Source organism: Chelonia mydas, chromosome 24 (genome assembly GCF_015237465.2).
Source record: "Chelonia mydas isolate rCheMyd1 chromosome 24, rCheMyd1.pri.v2, whole genome shotgun sequence".
NCBI classification, from domain to species: domain Eukaryota; kingdom Metazoa; phylum Chordata; order Testudines; family Cheloniidae; genus Chelonia; species Chelonia mydas.
In genome coordinates, this window is record NC_051264.2 from 162,488 (window position 1) to 180,857 (window position 18,370).

Consider the following 18,370-nt stretch of genomic DNA (forward strand, 5'->3'; position numbering starts at 1 on the left):
GTGGCATCTGACTCCTGATGATGAAAATGAAGATGCGTCAGTCCGCACTGCTTTGGATTATGGAGCATAGCTGTCATCAGCATGAACGCATGTCCTCTGGAATGGTGGTTGAAGCATCAAGGGACATATGAATTTTTAGTGCATCTGGCATGTAAATACCTTGTGACGCCAGCTGCAACAGTGCAATGTGAATGCATGTTCTCACTTTCAGGTGACATTGTAATTAAGAAGTAGGCAGCATTATCTCCCATAAATGTAAACAAACTTGTTTGAGAGATTGGCTGAACAAGAAGTAGGACTGCGTGGACTTGTAGGCTATAAAGTTTTACATTATTTTATTTTTGAATGTAGGGTTTTTATGTACATAATTCTACATTTGTAAGTTCAACTTTCATGATAGAGATTGCACTACAGTACTTGTATTAGGTGAATTGAAAAACACTTGTTTTTTTTACAGTGCAAATATTTGTAATAAAAATAAATACAAAATGAGAATACACGCTTTGTATTCTGTGTTGTAATTAAAATCAATATATTTGAAAATGTAAAAAACATTCAAAAATACTGAAATAAATGGTATTCTATTGTTAACAGCGCGATTAATCGCAATTAATTTTTTTAATCACTTGACAGTCCTAATTAAAACAAAAATCCAAAGGGGAACCACCAAAATAAGCACCTCCCTCTTATGAGCTCTAACTGTGCTAACCTTTCTCTTCCCATACGCCTTCCATTCCCTTTTACTATCCTTCTTTGCCATGTTAAATAATTGAGATTTTTGTGCTCTTCCAGGACAGAGGTAAGACTGTGTGGAGGAAGCTTGCTTAGTCACTATGTAAACTGAACCTTTATCTGCTCATGGATATAGAAGTTTGGTTTCCTAAAGACAAAGTACATAAACCACCAAGTTGAAGGCTGAGTTTGGATGGGGGGGATAGTGAGGGTTCTAGGAAAATGCAGTCTAAATGAATTTATTCTAAGAATAGGTGCACAACTGGTTGAAACACTGTACTCAAGGAGTAGTTATCAGTGGCTTGCTGTCAAACTGGGAGAGTGTATCTATCAGGGTCTCTCAGAGGTCAGTCCTCGGTCTGGTACTGTTTAATAGTTTCACTAATGACTTGGATAATGGAGTGGAGAGTATGCTTATCAAATTTGCAGATGACATGAAGCTGGGAGAGGTTGCAAGTACTTGGGAGGAGAGGACTAGATTTCAACAGGATCTTGACAGATTGGAGAACTATTCTGAAATCAAGATGAAATTTAAAAAAGACTAGTGCAAAGTACTACTCTTAGGAAGCAAAAGTCAAACACAGATACAAAATGGGGAATAACTGGGAGGCAGTAGTACTGCTGAAAAGGATCTGAGGGTTATAGTGGCTCACAAAGTGACTATGAATCAACAATGTGATACAGTTGCTAATATCATTCTGGGATATATTAACAGGAGTGTCATATGCAAGACATGGGAGGTAATTGTTCCGCTCTACTCCGTATTGGGGAGGCCAATACTGGGACCAGTTCTGGGACCACACTTAGCATGTGGACAAATTGGAGAGAGTCCAGAGGAGAGCAAAAAAAAGATAAAAAAATTTAGAAACTTTGACCTGTGAGGAAAGGTTAAAAAAACAGGTCATGTTTAGTCTTAAGAAAAGAAGACTGGAGACCTGAGAACAGTCTTCAAATATGTTAAGGGCTATTGTAAAGAGGACGGTAATCAATTGTTCTTCCTGTCCATTAAAGGTAGGACAAGAAGTAATTGGCTTAATCTGCAACAAGGGAGATTTAGGTTAGATGTTAGGAAAAACTTTTATTGATAAGGGGAGTTAAGATCTGAAATAGGCTTCCAAGGGAGGCTGTGGAACCCCATCATGTAGGTTTTTAAGACCATGTGTCAGGGATGGTCTAAGTTTACTTTGTCCTACCTCAGCTCAAGGGGCTGGACTTCTTGAGGGCCCTTTCAGCCCCATTGTTTCTATGATTCTACACGAGCTGTGGTGCTACGGGTTGGTCAGATACACTGAGAGTCTGTTTGTAATCTATGAAGTTCTTCTGATCTGCAGGTGTGTGATAGCAAACCCTATAAAAATAAAGATTCTCAAGAGCTCACTAACAGCCTGACTCAACGAGAGTTAAGCCCTCAGCCTGAAGGGAAGGAGCTTGGGACATGTAAGGAGCCTGCAGAGGAGTCTCTGGAGTACAGGGATGAAGTGGAGAATGGCCAGAGCAGAACAAAAACCATGTCTAGGAAAGCAGACTCCCTGGCTTCAGGTCTGTGAAGGTCATATGCATGGGCAGCTGTCACTGTGTAAATTTTGCAGACAAATTGGGATGGGTCTTAAGTGTCGTCTAAATACAGATTCATTGAGGTTAAAATGAGGATGATTAGAAATAGTTGTTAATTCAGCTCCTTCCATGTGCCTCCCTTTGGCTCTAGGTGGCCTAAATACCCAATCTACAAAGTATACCTGCCCCCATGTCAGTCATCTTAGCCCACCTGGACAAAAAACATCCATCAAATCTAAACTATTCTGATGGATTGTTCGTGGAACTCTCCCCTCCATGGGACTGGAGAGCCTTCCTGCCACCTCCACAAAATTACTAATTTAGGTAAGCTCTCCTTGCCAGCACACTTTTCCCTGCAGTTCCATCTATCCAGGGTACTTAGTTATTCTCTCTTTTCTCTCCCCCTATCCCCGCCCGCTCGATCAAAATACACAGGATGACTGGCAGTGTAAATACACTAAGGCGGCATACCCCTCCTGTCCATAAATGCAGTTGGATTACAACTTGCTGGAGAAGATTCTACGTTTGCGTACCATGGTACCTAGCACATATGGAGATGCCATCTTGTTTTCCATGTTTAAGTATTAAGGGGCAGGCAGCACCTAGTGCACATTGGGATACTAGCATGTGCAACACCTTTTTACAGGCACAGGATATTCAGAGCCTCGCTAGCTGTGATTTACCTCTGCACCCAGCACTCTTACACAGTAACATAATTAGGGAAACTGCACTGGGGAGTGATCTGTGCAAAACACAGCAGAGGTTAAAACCATGTTCTCTGGTTTATAGCACTTTGTGCTCCAATCTAAAATCTCCATCCTTCAGAAGTTCTTCCTACTAATCTTGTGGGGTTTCTTGGGCAGGATCTCAACTAGAAGGACAGTTGATCTGCTGCAGAGGTGTCTCTTCTGAAGGAGCATTGCCTAATAGCAGGGTCCTAGAACTGAGCTCTACGGGAAGCCCTCTGTGCTCTGCAAAAGCTGGGGTCACTGCTGTCGTGGACACTGCAAAAGAAAGTCAAACTGGAATTACTGACTCTGGATTTAATATAAAGCTGCCTCAACAGAACGAAAGCAACCCTTACGGTCTAGGAAGTGATAGTGAGACAAGATTAAACCAGAGATATGGAGGGACTGGAGACGGTTCCCTTGACCTTGCCAAGCATGTTTTAGGGTCTGATTCAGCTACAAGGACAGGCTGCACGGGAGCTGATCGCTTTCCTGGAAGGAGTTCACAACAGAAGATAGCCCTTCAGTTCAAGTCATCAGTTAAACCTGGACACGCTCCTTCAAAATCAGGAGGAAGAGAAATGGAGAGATTATCTTTCCCTCTGGAAGGAAAAACTGAAGTGAGGAGGAATTGGTTGGGAGCAGTTAGAAAACTCAGGCTGAAGACACTGGATAAGAATGTCCACTTGCAGGTCCCCAGTGACCATGTACTATCAGAAGCAGATGGTACTGGCTGCATTGGAGTCTCTCCTTTTGGCCGGGAATCACAGATCAGATTAAAGTCAGATGAAAGTAACTGCTGCTTCAAGGTGCAGCAACAGTTTGAAGAGCTGGAATGTAGAGCAGTTCCTTCCGACATGGGGCAAAGGGAGGATGAGCAGCAGCAGAAAATCATGGAAGCCACCGTGTGTGCAAAGAATAGCAAAGTCAGCTCTACTGGGGAGAAGGTTGTTCTCTGGACCAGGTATGTGCTCGTGCATCATATTTTATGTTCCTGTTATATTGTGTCTGCAGTGGCTTATCTCTCAGCTGCTACAGTTTCCCTTTTTTCCATCTTGCTGTCTCCCCTGTTCCTGATGTCTTTCCTTGTGTCTTCTCATCTATCTTCCTCTTGCTCTCCTGTCTAGTTTCTTACTAGAGCAGCCCAGAACAGCAGCATAACACTTTTCATCCCAGCTGTTAAACATACTGCCTTGTTTCAGGCAGGTTCTAATAATAAGTTCAATACTTTGGGCTGAAAGAAGTGGGTTTTCTCTAGGAGCCCCCCTGCACATGGGCAGTGTGTGAACCTCTGGCTGAGGGAGTCTAGCCCCCAGCCCCGGCTTATTGGGGGGATGGACTCAGAGCCTGGGGGACTACTGGAGCCACAGCTGCATGCAGGGAGCATCACGGCAGGCGGTGGGGTCATGCCTGGCTGTTTGGGGAGGCAGCGCCTCCCCCTGCCTATGCGACCCGCTGCCTATGCCCCTGCCCTAGAAAGGCTAAGCACGTTGTCTGAAGCTGGCCACTAGAGAGAGAGAGACTTAGGGTGAGAGCCATGAAGATGCTGAAGTCCTAGGCACACCTGCTATTCACGAAACTCCTGCTTGGCTGTTGCCTAACTCTTGCACCTAAATTTACTCAGTGCCCAACTTTTTTTTCCTTGGGCCATGTGTGCTACAGCCTCACTCTAGACAGCTAGGCATCTGTCTCCTGCATATGCATATACACTACTGCCCTATGATAGGCATCTGGACACACCTGTGTCCCACCTAAGCCTCAGCATGATTCATAAACAAGGAAGGATAGGTGTGTGGCTGCCCAAGTTGTAGGCAGGGGACCTACTGAGCATGCCTACCAGATCCACCCTTTCTGGTGAGTTCATGCAGTATAGCCCTGCGGGGAGGATCTCCCTTGTAATCTTTAGCCTAGGGGCTAGGATACTCGACCACAATGTTATTGATCCTTATTTCAAGGCTCCTGCCCTCCTAAGGGAGAGAAGGAATATGAACAGGGATCTGCCACCTCTCAGTTTAGTACCCTAACAACTAGGGTATGGACTATGCTGATGTGGCACTCCCTCGGTTTCTCCTATTGAAGTTCCATGTTAATTAAACAATGGAATACTTAAACTAAGCTAGAGAATGTAAGAGTGACTCCATGGCCGAGGCTAGCACACTTGTGGGAGGTGGAGATCCTTGCTCAAATCCCTTCTCCCTCAGGAGGGGGAGAGGGGGTGTCTCCTACATTTTGGATGAGTACCTTATCCACTAGGCTAAAGATTGCAAGGATAGTCTTGCCCCTCTCCTCCCCCTTCCTCCCCCCCCCCCCCCCACACTGGCTCTTTTGTTTCAAATCCTGTATGCAATTTAAGCAGCCAAGCACCAATCTTCTTCCATTGTGTGACTCACTAGCAGAGCTAGATGCCTTTTGTGCAGCCCAGACTTGGGTACCTATCTCTGAAAGAGGTCTGGTTTGTATTTCCCAGTGGCTAGATTAGGTGATTCTTGGCCTATTGTGCTGGCTTTGTGAGGTGCAGTCTAAGGCCCTCCATAGGTGGCTAACTTGGGCTTTGGGGATTGCAGAGTTGTTCCTGTGACTTTTTTTTCTAGGCACCTAAAAGTTAGACACTGTGATGCTCAGCATTGTAACAACCTAAGTCCCTTTGTGCATCTCACCCTGACTCAGGCCGAAGTGCACTGGTGGGTTTTTTTCATACTTGAGGTGGCTGTAGGGTCAGTCTCCTGCTCCAAGCTGTGTCCATAACTGTGATGTATTGCTTACAGGGAGGCCGATCGTGTCATTCTTACAACCTGCCAGGAGCGAGGAGCCCACTTGGAAACCTTCAGTGCTATCTCACAGGAACTGGGCAATAAAACTGCTAGTGAGGTAAGTGCTTGTATGTGAGAGGGGTGCAGATCATTTTGAAAGCTATTAAGAAGGGGTTTGCAAACTGGGGGGGGGGTGTCACGAGGTTATGTGGGGTGGGGGGTTGAGCTGTCCGCTCCACCCCCAAAACCCACTTTGCCTCCAGTATTTATAATAGTATTAAATATAAAAAAGTCACACTCAAAGGCTTGATGTGTGAAAGGGGTCACTAATACAAAATTTTGAGCACCACTGCTTAGGGTAGTGGCTTTCAAACTGTGGGTTGCAACCCACTACTGGGTCGCGGCGGCTCTGGCCAGCAGCGCTGACCAGGCTGTTAAAAGTCCTGTCAGCGGTACTGTCTGGCTAAGGCATGCTAGTCCCTACCTGTTCCAACACCGTGCGGTGCCCCAGAAGTGGCCAGCAGCAGGTCCAACTCCTAGGCAGGGTGGCCACGAGGCTCTGTGCACTGGCCTTGCCCCCAACATTGGCTCTGCACTCCCATTGGCTGGGAAGCTGGAGGTTGGAGGCAGTGCCTGCGGGCAAGAGGTACTTGCGTGCCTCCACCTAGGAGCGGGATCTGTTGGTGGCCGCTTCTGGGGTGCAGCGCGGTCCGCAGTTCCAGGACAGGTGCAAAGCCTGCCTCTGCACCCCAGCTGCGCCACTGACCGGGAGCTGCTGGAGGTAAGCCCTTGCCCCAGACCCCTCATCCCTGGCCCCACCCCAGAGCCCCGACCCCCTCCCATACTCCAAACCCCTCAATCCAGCTCTGTTGGGTTGTGGACATCAACAATTTTATTCAGCTGGGGCGCCAGAAAAAAAGTTTGGAAACCACTGGCTTAAGGGACTGAGAGATGGTTACTGCATTAGCCTGGGAGCCAAGCGTACCTTGTGCCACAAAATGGAAAAAAAAGTCCACCTGCATAGCTTACCAGTCTGTGCAGAAGAGTGCTGGGACTATGATTGCACAAGGTTTTGGAAATTAGGATGGTGCATTAGCAGAGTTGTGAACTGTTCAGAGATATCATGACCCCTGTGGTGTTTCCCACCATCATGTACTAGCCTAAACTCTTGAATGTCTAATGTGCCTAAATCCCCTGTAGGTTGATTGTGTAAAGGCTTTGCCTTGAGGGAGCTCTGTGATGTTTCACACTGTTTGCTATTAACACTAGATCAGGGGTCGGCAACCTATGGCACGCATGCCAATTTTTAATGGCACACTGCTGTCCGCCTACCCCGGCAGACAGCAGCGTGCCATTAAAAATCCTGCCCTGCCCGGCCTGCTCTTCTCTGCCCACCGCTCTCTCCTTGCAGGACAGGCAAGCTTCCCCCAGTGTGCTGGGTTCCTGCCCCTCCTTCTCTCCCTCCCTGTGGCCAATTAGCTGATGGCCCTTGCTACAGAGGGAAAAGTGGAGCTGCAGCATGCTCTCTGCTCCAGGGACCTTGGAGAAAGGGGTGGAATCGGCATATCCCCTCCAGCCCCCTGCTGTGAGCCACTCAGGGCAGGGGGCTGGGAGCACCCCCATGACCCCAGCCCTCTGCCCTGACCCCTGAACCCCCCCACAACCCCAGCCCTGACTCCGGCACCCCCCCACATCCCCAGCCCCCTGCCCTGACTCTTACACCCCCCGCATCCCCACCCTCACACCAAACAGGAGCTCCTGCACACCCCACACACATTCCCACCTGTACCCCTCGCACCAAATGGGAGCTGCCTAGGTAAGCACTCCACACCCAAACTTCCTGCCCCAACCCTGAGCCCCCTCCCTCATTCTAGCTCCTAGCCAGACCCTTCACTCCCAGGCCTGTTCTCAGTGCAGAGATAGGAAGAGAATGGCTAGAACCAGGGAGAAGGTAGGTACCTACTTTATGTGGACAGGGCCGGGACCCTGGCTGGCAGGAGCCTGCGGACGGAACCCCAGACTGGCAGTAGGCTGAGCTGCTCAGCCCACTGCTGGTCTGGGGTCCCGGCCACAGGCCCCGCTCAGCCTGGTGCCGGCCTAGGTGAATGGAACCCCAGGCCGGCAGCGTAAGATCAGCATTTTAATTTAATTTTAAATGAAGCTTCTTAAACATTTTGAAAACCTTGTTTACATATGACAACAGTTTAGTTATATAATATATAGATTTATAGAGAGAGACCTTCTTAAAAATGTTAAAATGTATTATTGGCATGCGAAACCTTAAATTAAAGTGAATAAATGAAGACTTGGCACACCACTTCTAAAAGGTTGCTGACCCCTGCACTAGATAATTAGCTCAACTCTGTAACTTAACTGCTTTTGTGTCCAATATTTTTTAAATGGTTCCTGGGTACTACTTTTCTTTCTCCTGTGATGGGATTGGAGTGTGTTAAATGCTTCTGCTTTCACAGTAATTTCCAATCTTAGTGCTATGTATGGGTGGGACCTACAAGCTGCCCTACTGTGCATGAGCCATTTAATCTCAAGTCTCTCTCCATGGTCAGGTCTCCCATCGATTCAGGGAATTGATGAGGCTCTTCCATACATCCTATGATGGAAGTTCTGAGGATGAGGAAGATGCAACAAGCACCAGCAATACTGACCAGCTGTCAGATAAGGATCTGCTCCTCTCTGAAGAAGAACAGGATGACTAAACACCTTTGTGCTGGTGGACAAACTAACTAGTACATCACAAATGTAGGTACTAGCCCATTTGCTGCTAGAGGGATGCTCTGGTGGAGGCAGGAATATTTGCACAGGACTGTAACTTAAAATGGCACCTTAATTTTTGGGATAATCTTGCTACATGTATAACCAACTAAATTCATTCTACAGGAGCACAGGTCTAATGTTTGATACACAATTAATAGGATAATGTAATACCCTGGCAGCTTTTCATTCTGCAAATGTGACCTGCATGACAAACTTAAAAAGATTCCACTAGGGCAAGGCCTTGCCTCTCTGTGTAACAAAGATTTAAATTGAACATCCTCATGATTTATTGCAGATACAGCAATAAAAAACTTGTAATTACTGTATCATAAGATGTGTCTTGTTAGATGAAGTAAATGCTTTCCCACTCTCAAATTTTGTAAATTCCATTACTGTCCCCTTTTTATATCTGGAAAGGCTATAAGCTGAAATGATCCATGTTTATTGTTCAGTCTCATTCTAAAGCATAATTCTGTTGTGATAAATAATGGACAATGCTGATGTAAACTGGTAAGTCTCGTACTTGAATTACAGAGGTCTAAAGCCACCCTCTTTTTATGGAACAGATGCAGCACAACTGTCAATTTGCTGTAACATTTTATTCTTTAAAAAGCCAGTGCCCTAGTTCAACATTGATTTTTTTTTTTTTAAAGTTTCTCTTCTTCCTAAAGTGATAAGCGGTAGAGTTAATCTGAGTCTGCTTCCTCCTCAGATTCATCAAACTCCGAGCTTGTTTTATAGCATTGGGACAGCGTTCTTAGCTCATGTAGGGCCTCCTGAAAATCATAAAGTTCAATGCCTGCAGAGAAGAAGCTAGCCCAGCGCTGTACATCCACTCGATGCAGCTCCTTATATAAACTGTTGAGAGCACTGTACAGAGCAGGTGATGACTGTAGTGCTGTTAGGACAGGGATGCTTTCGACTGCTGTGGAAAAAACATCTCCACTGAAACATCTATCACATTCAGAGTATGTCAACATGTTCCCTTCCCATTCTACTTTTAAAATAAGTGTTCTACCAGGGAAAGGGGTCTTGAGAGCGCTTGTAGGACAATGCCATTGGCATGCACCGGCCCTACTCCAACAGCTGGAAAATGGCTAGCTTTAGAGGGAGGTATTCAAAAGCTGGCACCCTTCTATAAGTCCCCAAGCTTTTTTTTTTTTTAAACAAGAGTTAACCCCTTCCTCACATACAGGGGTGTGAGAGAGCATCTTACCCGTTGAGCAGCTGGGAAGCTTGTCCAGGAGGAAACCTTGCTTGTTTACAAGAGCAGAGAAAAATTGGGGGTATGGGGGTAACACTTTACATGGGCCCTGAAGCAAATATGAGGTGCTGCCAAGGAAACAAAGGAGCAAGAATTATCCAAAATTCACTATAGAAATTTCATAATTAGCAATCAGGGACCCTATCCCCCAAGCGGGCTAGTCAGAGCATATCACCAACCTGAATGTCCCTGGGCACCGAGCACGTAAGTAGCTTCCCAGAACCTCCTCCCCAGTTTCACAAACATGTAGGGCAGACTTGGGTTGTGACCCTGGAGGAAGATTACTGCAAAGAAAAACGAGTAAATGCATATTGTAAGAGTGCCTGAACTAAGATGCTGATAACTGTGTGGCTGAGCCACAGGGGCCCAGGAATGGTTCTACCCTGATCTAAAACCAGCCACACATACTAGAACAATGCAAGGGTCCTGTAATTCTTAGTAACAAGAGATTCTTCCTTATTGATGCCAGCCTGTCAAGTGATAACCTGACAAGTAACCTTTAGGATATGTGGAAGGCCTGCTTTAGCTCTTTTGGACCAGTAAGGATTTAAAGGCCAGAGTTCCCCCCCTTAAGAAGCCCCTATTGTTAGAGATCACCATGGCTAGGGACCTGTCTTTCAGAGCTGGCATTTGATCTAGCTGTTTCTTACCTGATACTATTTTCTTTGCCAATTCCTCTCAGCACAACAGACTGAGCAAAACAGCAGCTGTCCTTTTGCTCCCCACACGAAGACAATGGTGTCCATGGCACTGCAAGCTGGTAGCTGCACAAAGCATCTGGGAGAGACTGACCATATGCCATAGGAAAGGGTACAGCAGCCCCTGCAGCCACAACCTGAGAGAGAACAGGCCAATAGAAATGTCTGTAATAATCTGATCTCAGCTTTATCTGGAGATCAGGGGGACTCCTGCAAGAGATCTGTATCCAAAACCACCAGCAGACAATGCAGCATGTTATATAACATCTACATACACAGAGCCTCAATTTATAGGCACGAAAGATTCTGCCAGTGAGAGTTGTGGGAACAATGCTCAATAGAAGACATGCATGAAACAGAATAGCTACAGTAACACATTTAGCATATTACTTCTACCTTACACTATTCAGCCCCTCCAGCTTCACTGTGGTCACTAATGATTTCCTTTAGAAGAACGCTACCTTTCTCCCAGAGCTGTTAAATGTGTCTGCAAGCTGTACCATGGAAAACTGGGAGGAATGGAGCCTGTATGGAGCACTGAGGGTATCCAATGCTGTTGCCAAGATTGCACTGCTGTGATAGTTTAGAGAGGCCTACAGAAGAACAATTGAACCACAAAGTTAGAGGAGGAAAAGGTCATTTAAGATTGAATTGCAGACACTTCCATTCCTTAACTAAACCAACTAAAAGCAGTTTCTCTTTGGAATGATTAAGGCAGAGCAAAACAGCCCTAAGGATACAAACTGTTACAGTTTAAAGCCTGAGTGACTTGACATTCATGCAGTAGAAATCTTAATAAAAAAACTGCTATTGCTGATTACCTCATTAGTAATTTTTCAAATGACAGAATAGTGTTATGGTCATCCCATAGGTTCTGCTGTGCATTCCCAGTTGAGGGGCTCAGGTCACTGAGACCCAGTCCTGGAATCTACAAAGTTTTGAGCTTTCTGCACTTCAACTAGCATTGTAAAAAGCTGATTAAATCAGAAGGCAATGAGCCAGTGTCTGCCTGCAATTACAACTCTGCACCAATTTAGATTTCCTGTACAGTCACCCATGTGCATTACCTCCAGCCTTGGACTGAACCAGTTAAACAAGAGTTGAGACTCTGCAAACTGAATTCAATCATGTGAATGAATCCATTTTAGTCCTGTAACTAGAGCCCTGCAAATCTGTGGATATCTGCTTTATATCCACAGACCATGCTTGCTGATCAGCTGTGTATACAAATTTTGTATCCAGGCAGGGCTCTACCTACAACACAAGGTAAGTGTGTGAGACAATTCAGGAACCTGCAATTATTACAACTAATGTAAAGGGCCATAACCCAGAGTTAAAATGGAGAGTGCAGTAAATGGCAGCAAAGGTAATTGGAATGTAGGCTCATGTGCAAGCAGAAAACAGCTGGTAAATACTTCAGGCCTGTGAGTAATCGAAGGGTTATTAAACAGATCACCAAGGTCACTGGACAGACCAGAACTAAGGGGCTGTAGGTTTAAAATTGAGGAAATATACAGAGATGGAGTTACATAATCAACTTCAAACATTAGGGATAGGATTAGGCAGGTCTGGAGAGACAAACTATTATTTAGAACTTCCCCCTATATAGAACATGAGCTTTATTTTTTAGCATGGGAGGATTTAGTCCTTCTGGCACAAAGTTCTGACTATATACACTAGTGTGGTCAGGACTTTCCAGACAGAAAATGTTCCCAAAAGCTTCCAGTCTGTGTGCCCAGTCAGTGACCGTGTATACTCACATCATAATGTACATATGGGAGTGTAACAGGGGCTTCTGGTTTGAGTCCCAGACTTCCATTGAGTGACAGTGGGCAAAAGAGTGAGCTGTGAGTGGAGAGATGGACAATTCCCAGGACTGTGTTCATCAGCCTGTAAAAATCCTTCCAGGACACCTGCGGACAAAAGATGCCAAAAAATCCACACAGCTCTGCTTGGCACTTAAACAATTTAGCAATTAAACATGATGCCCCCAAATTAATCTGTCCTGGCCTTAGGCTCCTTTGGAAGTAAAAGTGCTATGTGAGGCAGAAAGAAGGGCAGCTACTGTTGCAGTACCCACTGCACTAAGATGCTCTTTTGATCTATCCTCTTCCTTCTCAATATCTGTTTTACAGGAAGCAGTCTGAGTCAGAATGTGTGCACTAATTTCAGGAGATCAGGCACACTCTTTTTCCACTGCATACTTACCCCAACATCATGAATGATTGGAGTCAGTCCCCATGTCAGGATTCCTCTCCCTGAATACTCATCATGGAGCAGTTCTGTCACCTTAGCTCCAACTCCAGAAAATCCATTGTTCAAGTCGCACAGAATCTGAAAACCCTACACCAAAAGGGACAAATAGTGTTTGAATTTCTACCAAAAGTTCAATTGGCAGAGTTCCCCAAACAGGTCAGGTAAATGTAGCCCCATGTACCTGCAGATAATCACACTCCTCCACGTAGAAATGCAATCTATCTTCCAGCTCCTCTAGGTAAGTGGAGTTGTGCAGGAGGCTTTCACCTTGTCCAAAGGCTTCAAGTTGACTGGACTCCCTAAAAGAAGGATAAGGTGAGCATTTAACTCCACTCCCTCTTTTTGTGTCTTTTAGCAAGTATCCAGTTAGGCTGATCCCTAAATTGCAGTCAGCAGCCATGCCCCTTTGTGAAGCTACCACTTTGCCTCAGTTTGCATTTGAAGTAAAATAAACATACCCATCATAGTTGTACTGACGTATCATGAAGATGCTTCTGGGATGCAGATGCACTCGGAGGTAATCAGACCAAACCTGCACGCTGCCTTCCAACTGGTGACCCTTCTGGGAAACATGCAACTGTTTAGGGAGCTGAGATACATCTGCAAAAAGAACATTTACAGATAAAGGTTCACCTTCCAACACTCAGCTTCTAATAACCCAGACAGTGGGATCACAAGGCTGTCTGCTAAAGTGTTTTTGATTTTAAACCAAGGCCCTAGTACTTTACACACAATTCTCTTGGTAACCTAGTCCCACACTTATTTCCTGTGCCCTTCACACCATGGCATTATCCCAAACCCTTGCCTCTGTCACAGATTCATAGCAACAGGATAGCATTGTTATGAAACTATTACCTGTGCGTAAAATTATACTTTGTGCTAAATAGAGTGCTTTAGAGCTGAATACCAGCATACAAAACCAATCAATAGAGAAAAGCAGCCACAGGAGGGAGTATGATGAATTTGGACTTAAAATAGGAGGCGAGATTAATAAGACTGGGACTTTTCAGCTTGAAAAAAGAAAAGGAGTACTTGTGGCACCTTAGAGACTAACCAATTTATTTGAGCATGAGCTTTCGTGAGCTACAGCTTAGTCTCTAAGGTGCCACAAGTACTCCTTTTCTTTTTGTGAATACAGACTAACACGGTTACTCTGAAACCTGTCAGCTTGAAAAAGAGACTATTAATGGGGGATATGATAGAGGTCTATAAAATCATGACAGGTGTTGAGAAAGTAAAAAGTGTTATTTACTCCTCATAACACAAGAACTAGGGGGTCACCAAATGAAATTAATAGGCAACAGGTTTAAAATCAAACAAAAGGAAGTACTACTACTCACAACGCACTGTCAACCGTGGAACTCTTTGCTAGAGGCTGTTGTGAAGGCCAAGACTATAACTGGGTTAAAAAAAAACCTAGATAAATTCATGGAGGATAAGTCCATCAATGGTGGTTAGCCTTAGTTTTGCCAGAAGCAGGGAGTGGGCAACAAGGGATGGATCACTTGATGATTACCTGTTCTGTTCATTCCCTCTTAAGCACCTGGCATTGGTTACTGTCTGAAGACAGGATACTGGGCTAGATGGACCTTTGGTCTGACCTAGAATGGACATTCTTATGTTCTCTAAGCTCATGATTGACTGCAATGAAGTCCCTTCCCCATTTCACTCGCTTTACAATTCTCCATTCCTGTGATCTTTCACCTAAACAGACATATAGGCATGGAAGACTTACATACCTTTACTGAGAGGAAGAGCTCTGGGACTGAAGTCTCCATCAGAGGACGTGCCTCCCTGCAATAAAAAGCCCCGAGACAGGTTTTATTATGGCATTGCCTCACTTGTAAATGGATAACAGGGCAATATAGTGGGAAGGGGCTGGGAACATTGTTCTACATCTGTGCTTCTATGGTACACTGTACGTTCATAAAGTCTCATTTATTTCTCTAGTGATTTTATCCTGAACGACCCCAAAGTGGTTCACACAAACAGCAGTACTGTGATGCATGCTGCAAGGCACTAGGGGAGGAATGCGATCTTAATCAAGGACACTAATGCTAGATCTTCAGCCTGAATTTGTAGAACACAAGGTACAGAGATGTGTTATTTGGACAACATTTCATCCATTTCTTTCACATCAAAACAGAAGACCTTTGATTTGCACAGACAGCTGAACATTAGAGAAAAGACCCTTTCACAACTCTTGAACCCTCTTAAAAAACAAAACAAAACACTGTTGGTGCAATGCCAATGGCTGCCTTTGGTCCACTTACAGTTATACTTTTTTCACAGTTTGTGCAAGAATAGCTTTCCCTCCTATACCCATCACCAATAATAAATCCAGAATCTACACTTGTGTGTACTGGCCTCCCTCTGATAGTCCTGCCTTTACTGCAGCTTCTCAGTCTCTCTGCCCTTGAGCATTGTCACTGGAGACATGGAGAAGTCAGCTGCTCTGCTGGTATTATGTTCAGAAAGGCCTTAGGAAGGTTTAAGGGGGAAATAATTCCAACCACATGTTCTTTTACAAAAAAGCAAGCAGGAAGATCAACAGGATCTGGGCAAATGTGTACATGGTGTAGAGGAAGTAGAAAGGTCTAGACCAGAGGCAGGCCAACTTTTTGGTTTGAGGGCCACATTGGGTTTCCAAAACTGTACGGAGGGCTGGTTAGGGGAGGCTGTGTCTCCCCAAACAGCCAGGTGTGGCCTGGCCCCCCGCCTCCTATCTGACCCCCCCGCTTCTTGCCCTCTGACAGCTCCCCCAGGACTCCTGCCCCATCCAACCCCCCTGTTCCCTGACGGCCCCTCCCCCGGACTCCTGCCCCATCCACCACCCCCTGCTCCCTTTCCCCTGACTGCCTCCTGCCGCCCCATCCAACCCCTCCTCTCATTCCTGACTGCCCCCCCCCCCGGGACTCCTGCCCCATCCAACCCCCCTGTTCCCCACCCTCTGACTGCCCCAACCCCTATCCACACCCCTGACCACACCCCCGAACTCCCCTGCCCTCTATCCACTCCCCCCGCCCCCTTACCACACTGCCTGGAGCACCAGTGGCTGGCGGCGCTACAGCCGCACTGCCCAGAGCACCGGGTCAGGCCGGGGCTCTGCAACTGGGCTGCCCGGTTGCCCAGAGCATGGCGCGGTGCATTGAGGCTGTGGAGGAGGGGGAACAGCAGGGGAGGAGCCGAGGGCTGGGCCACGCGGGCCGTAGTTTGCCCACCTCTGGTCTAGACACCAAAACCTACAAACAAGAAAAGCAACTATATCTAACAAAGCTTGTTGTCAAGACCAAAACTCTGTTAATTTAGCATCTCTGGTTCTAGGATACAAATCAAACCCATTCAGTATCTACACCTTGAGTTCTGGGATCTCACCTCCAGTTTGCTGAGGTCTTGTAGAAAAAGGTTCTTTGCAGGAGGGTCTTCTTGATGAGTCGACAGATTACCTGGCCTGAAAAATAAATCCCCTCATTATTTGTACTACAGGAGCACAAGGAGCCTCAGAGAGCAAGGTCGCACTGGGAACTCTACATGCATGTAGCAAGACAGTCCCCCCGAAGAGCTTACAGTCTAGTACAGGGGTGAGCAAACTACGGCCTGTCAGGGCTTTGGATCTGGCCCGCGGATTTTCCACCCCCACTCTGCTCCAGGAAGCGGTCAGCACCATGTCCCTGTAGCCGCTGGGGAACAGGGAGCAGAGGGCTCCATGTGCTGCTCTTGCCTGTGGGTACCTCCCCTGAAGCTCCCATTGGTGAGGAACAGGGAACCGCGGCCAATGGGAGCTTCAGGGGCGGTACCCCAGGCACGCAGAGCCCTCCGCACCCCCCCTCCCCGGGACATGGTGCCAGCTGCCTCCCCGAAAGGCACGAGGCCAGGGCCAGGGCAGGCAGGGAGCCTGCCCTGACCCTGCTGTGCGCCGCTGCCACCCTGGAGCAGCTCCAGGTAAACATCGCTGGGCCAGAGCCCACAACCCAAACCTCTCCTGCACCCCGCACCCGAGCGCCCTGCTGCACCCCACCCCACACTGTTGCAGCAGAGTAACCTCTCCAGCTAAGAGGATGAAAGAACAAATGGTAACACTCACCAAGCTACCGAGGTGTCTCTTTTCATGTCCCCATATAAACATCCCTCTTCTTTCAGAGAATTGAGGCTTGCTGCACAAGAGAACAGGTCACAGGGTTTGCAGTACTTGGGGCTAAAGACAGTAAGAAAGCCCACCGTATTCTCCAGCCCAGATGAACCCCGCCCCCAAGAGGTTGAGGCACCACGAGCCTGCACAGGCAGCGGGTGAAGCGCTGCTTCTAGCGCCACATCCAGGGCTGGGGCAGAGTCAGCCACGCACGAGCTGGTGGGATGCCCGCCCCACTGGGCAAAGTCCTCGCCCGGCAGCTCCCCGGGCCCCTGGCAGGAGGGCCGCGCTCACGCCGCCGGCGAACAGCCCCCCGCCCACCTTTCAAGTCCATCAGGATGAGGCGCGGCGTGTAGGTCTCCTGCCGGCCGAGGGTCCGCCCAGCGCGGTGCAGCACATCGGGGCAGATCTCGCGCCCCGGCGCCTCCGAGTCACGGCACCACGCAGCATCCTGCGGCGGAGAGAGACGGTCGGTGCGAGCAGGAGGCCGCGCCCCTGGCCCCAGGAGCTGCCAGTCCCCAGCACGCCCCGCAGAGCGGCCTCCCGCCGGCCGGAGGGGCCGGGCGAGCCGGCGTCGAGATCAGATGGCCCGGGCAGGCAACGCGAGGCCGGGGAGCGCGTTTGGGCGGGGATTCGGCCGGCGGGCGCGGCAGGGTGCCGCAAGGCGGGCCGGGCCCGCGCCGGGGAAGGTCTCGGTCAAGGCGGGGGAGGCGGCTCGGGGGGGGGCCGACACAGGCCGGGGCCGGGCCGTGGGGGGGCGACACAGGCCGAGGCCGGGGCCGGGCCGTGGGGGGGGGCGACACAGGCCGGGGCCGGGCCGTGGGGGGGGGGGGCCGGGGCCGGGCCGTGGGGGCGGCTCGAGACAGGACCAGGAGGCTCCACACCTGCAGGTTCCACCAGTGCGCGCCCACGAACCCCGCGTAACTGCCCAGCTGCAGCGTCAGCACCGCCCGCGGGCTCCCGCCCGCCTCGAACATACTTCAACCGCTAGCCCCGGGACGGGCTGGAGGCGGGGCTTTGACTACTTACTTGGTCCCATTGGCTGAAGTACTTGTCATTTGAGAGTCTCACCAATCCGCAACTAATGCCGCAAAATGTAGGAGGGCCATCTCCTGATTGGAAGCGGCGCAGCAGCGACCGGGTCATGTAACCTAGCAACGCAGTCACGTGCGACTTCGCCGGCTGTCAATCTTCGCGCCGGTTGCGATTGGGCCGCCCCGGCCCTAGACTCCACCGTCGGACGGGTTGGGAGCTCGCGAGACCTCGCTTTCGCCTGCGCGCGCAGAGACCCCACTTGCCCCGCGAGCCCACGGCCCCCTCCCCTCAGGCCGCCTACAGCGCCCGCCCCGTGACACCCCCGCCCGCCCCGCCTGGCCTGAGACGTCTCCTCCCTCCAGGCCGCCTATAGCGCCACCCCGTGACACCCCCGCCCGCCCCACCTGGCCTGAGACGTCTCCTCCCTCCAGGCCGCCTATAGCACCAGCCCC

The 18,370-nt window shown here is 48.5% G+C and overlaps 2 protein-coding genes across 19 annotated transcripts in view; one reads left to right on the forward strand and one right to left on the reverse strand.

Annotated features, from left to right (window-relative positions):
• Positions 1–9,043, forward strand: part of LOC102944330 (GON-4-like protein) — a 48,064-nt gene extending 39,021 nt beyond the window's left edge. For 9 of the 12 annotated variants that reach the window (XM_037883321.2, XM_037883320.2, XM_043534992.1 and 6 more), the window contains 4 exons: positions 2,064–2,271; positions 3,150–3,978; positions 5,780–5,882; positions 8,329–9,043. In XM_037883321.2, coding sequence (XP_037739249.1) covers positions 2,064–2,271; positions 3,150–3,978; positions 5,780–5,882; positions 8,329–8,478 — 1,290 coding nt within the window. In that variant the 3' untranslated portion in view covers positions 8,479–9,043. Of the gene's footprint in view, positions 1–2,063; positions 2,272–3,149; positions 3,979–5,779; positions 5,883–8,328 lie in introns of those variants that run through there. The other 3 variants (XM_037883325.2, XM_037883326.2, XM_037883323.2) reach the window with 2 other exon arrangements.
• Positions 9,044–9,116: 73 nt separating this feature from the next.
• On the reverse strand, positions 9,117–18,113 carry MSTO1 (misato mitochondrial distribution and morphology regulator 1). Of its 7 annotated transcripts, none has more exons than XM_027830272.3 (14): positions 17,913–18,113; positions 17,205–17,334; positions 16,839–16,908; positions 16,130–16,205; positions 14,494–14,548; positions 13,213–13,354; positions 12,936–13,053; positions 12,707–12,841; positions 12,259–12,411; positions 10,960–11,091; positions 10,451–10,635; positions 9,980–10,084; positions 9,753–9,868; positions 9,117–9,461 (listed from the first exon to the last, which is right to left on the reverse strand). In XM_027830272.3, exons 1-14 carry the CDS (start codon positions 18,027–18,029, stop codon positions 9,223–9,225), a joined length of 1,773 nt encoding a protein of 590 aa, XP_027686073.2. In that variant the 5' UTR covers positions 18,030–18,113; the 3' UTR covers positions 9,117–9,222. The 7 variants fall into 7 exon arrangements, with proteins under 7 accessions (XP_027686073.2, XP_027686074.3, XP_027686076.2 ...); XM_027830273.3 differs by having other exon boundaries at positions 9,117–9,458; positions 17,913–17,934; XM_027830275.3 differs by having other exon boundaries at positions 9,117–9,458; positions 17,768–17,916.
• Positions 18,114–18,370: the final 257 nt, after the last annotated feature.

Coding starts and splice junctions, on each gene's coding strand:
- MSTO1 (XM_027830272.3), bottom strand. CDS start 18,029: ATGACCCGGTCGCTGCTGCGCCGCTTCCAATCAGGAGATGGCCCTCCT. Junction 17,335..17,912: donor ACTTCAGCCAATGGGACCAA/GTAAGTAGTCAA, acceptor TCTCCGCCGCAG/GATGCTGCGTGGTGCCGTGA. Junction 14,549..16,129: donor AAGACCTCAGCAAACTGGAG/GTGAGATCCCAG, acceptor TTTTTATTGCAG/GGAGGCACGTCCTCTGATGG.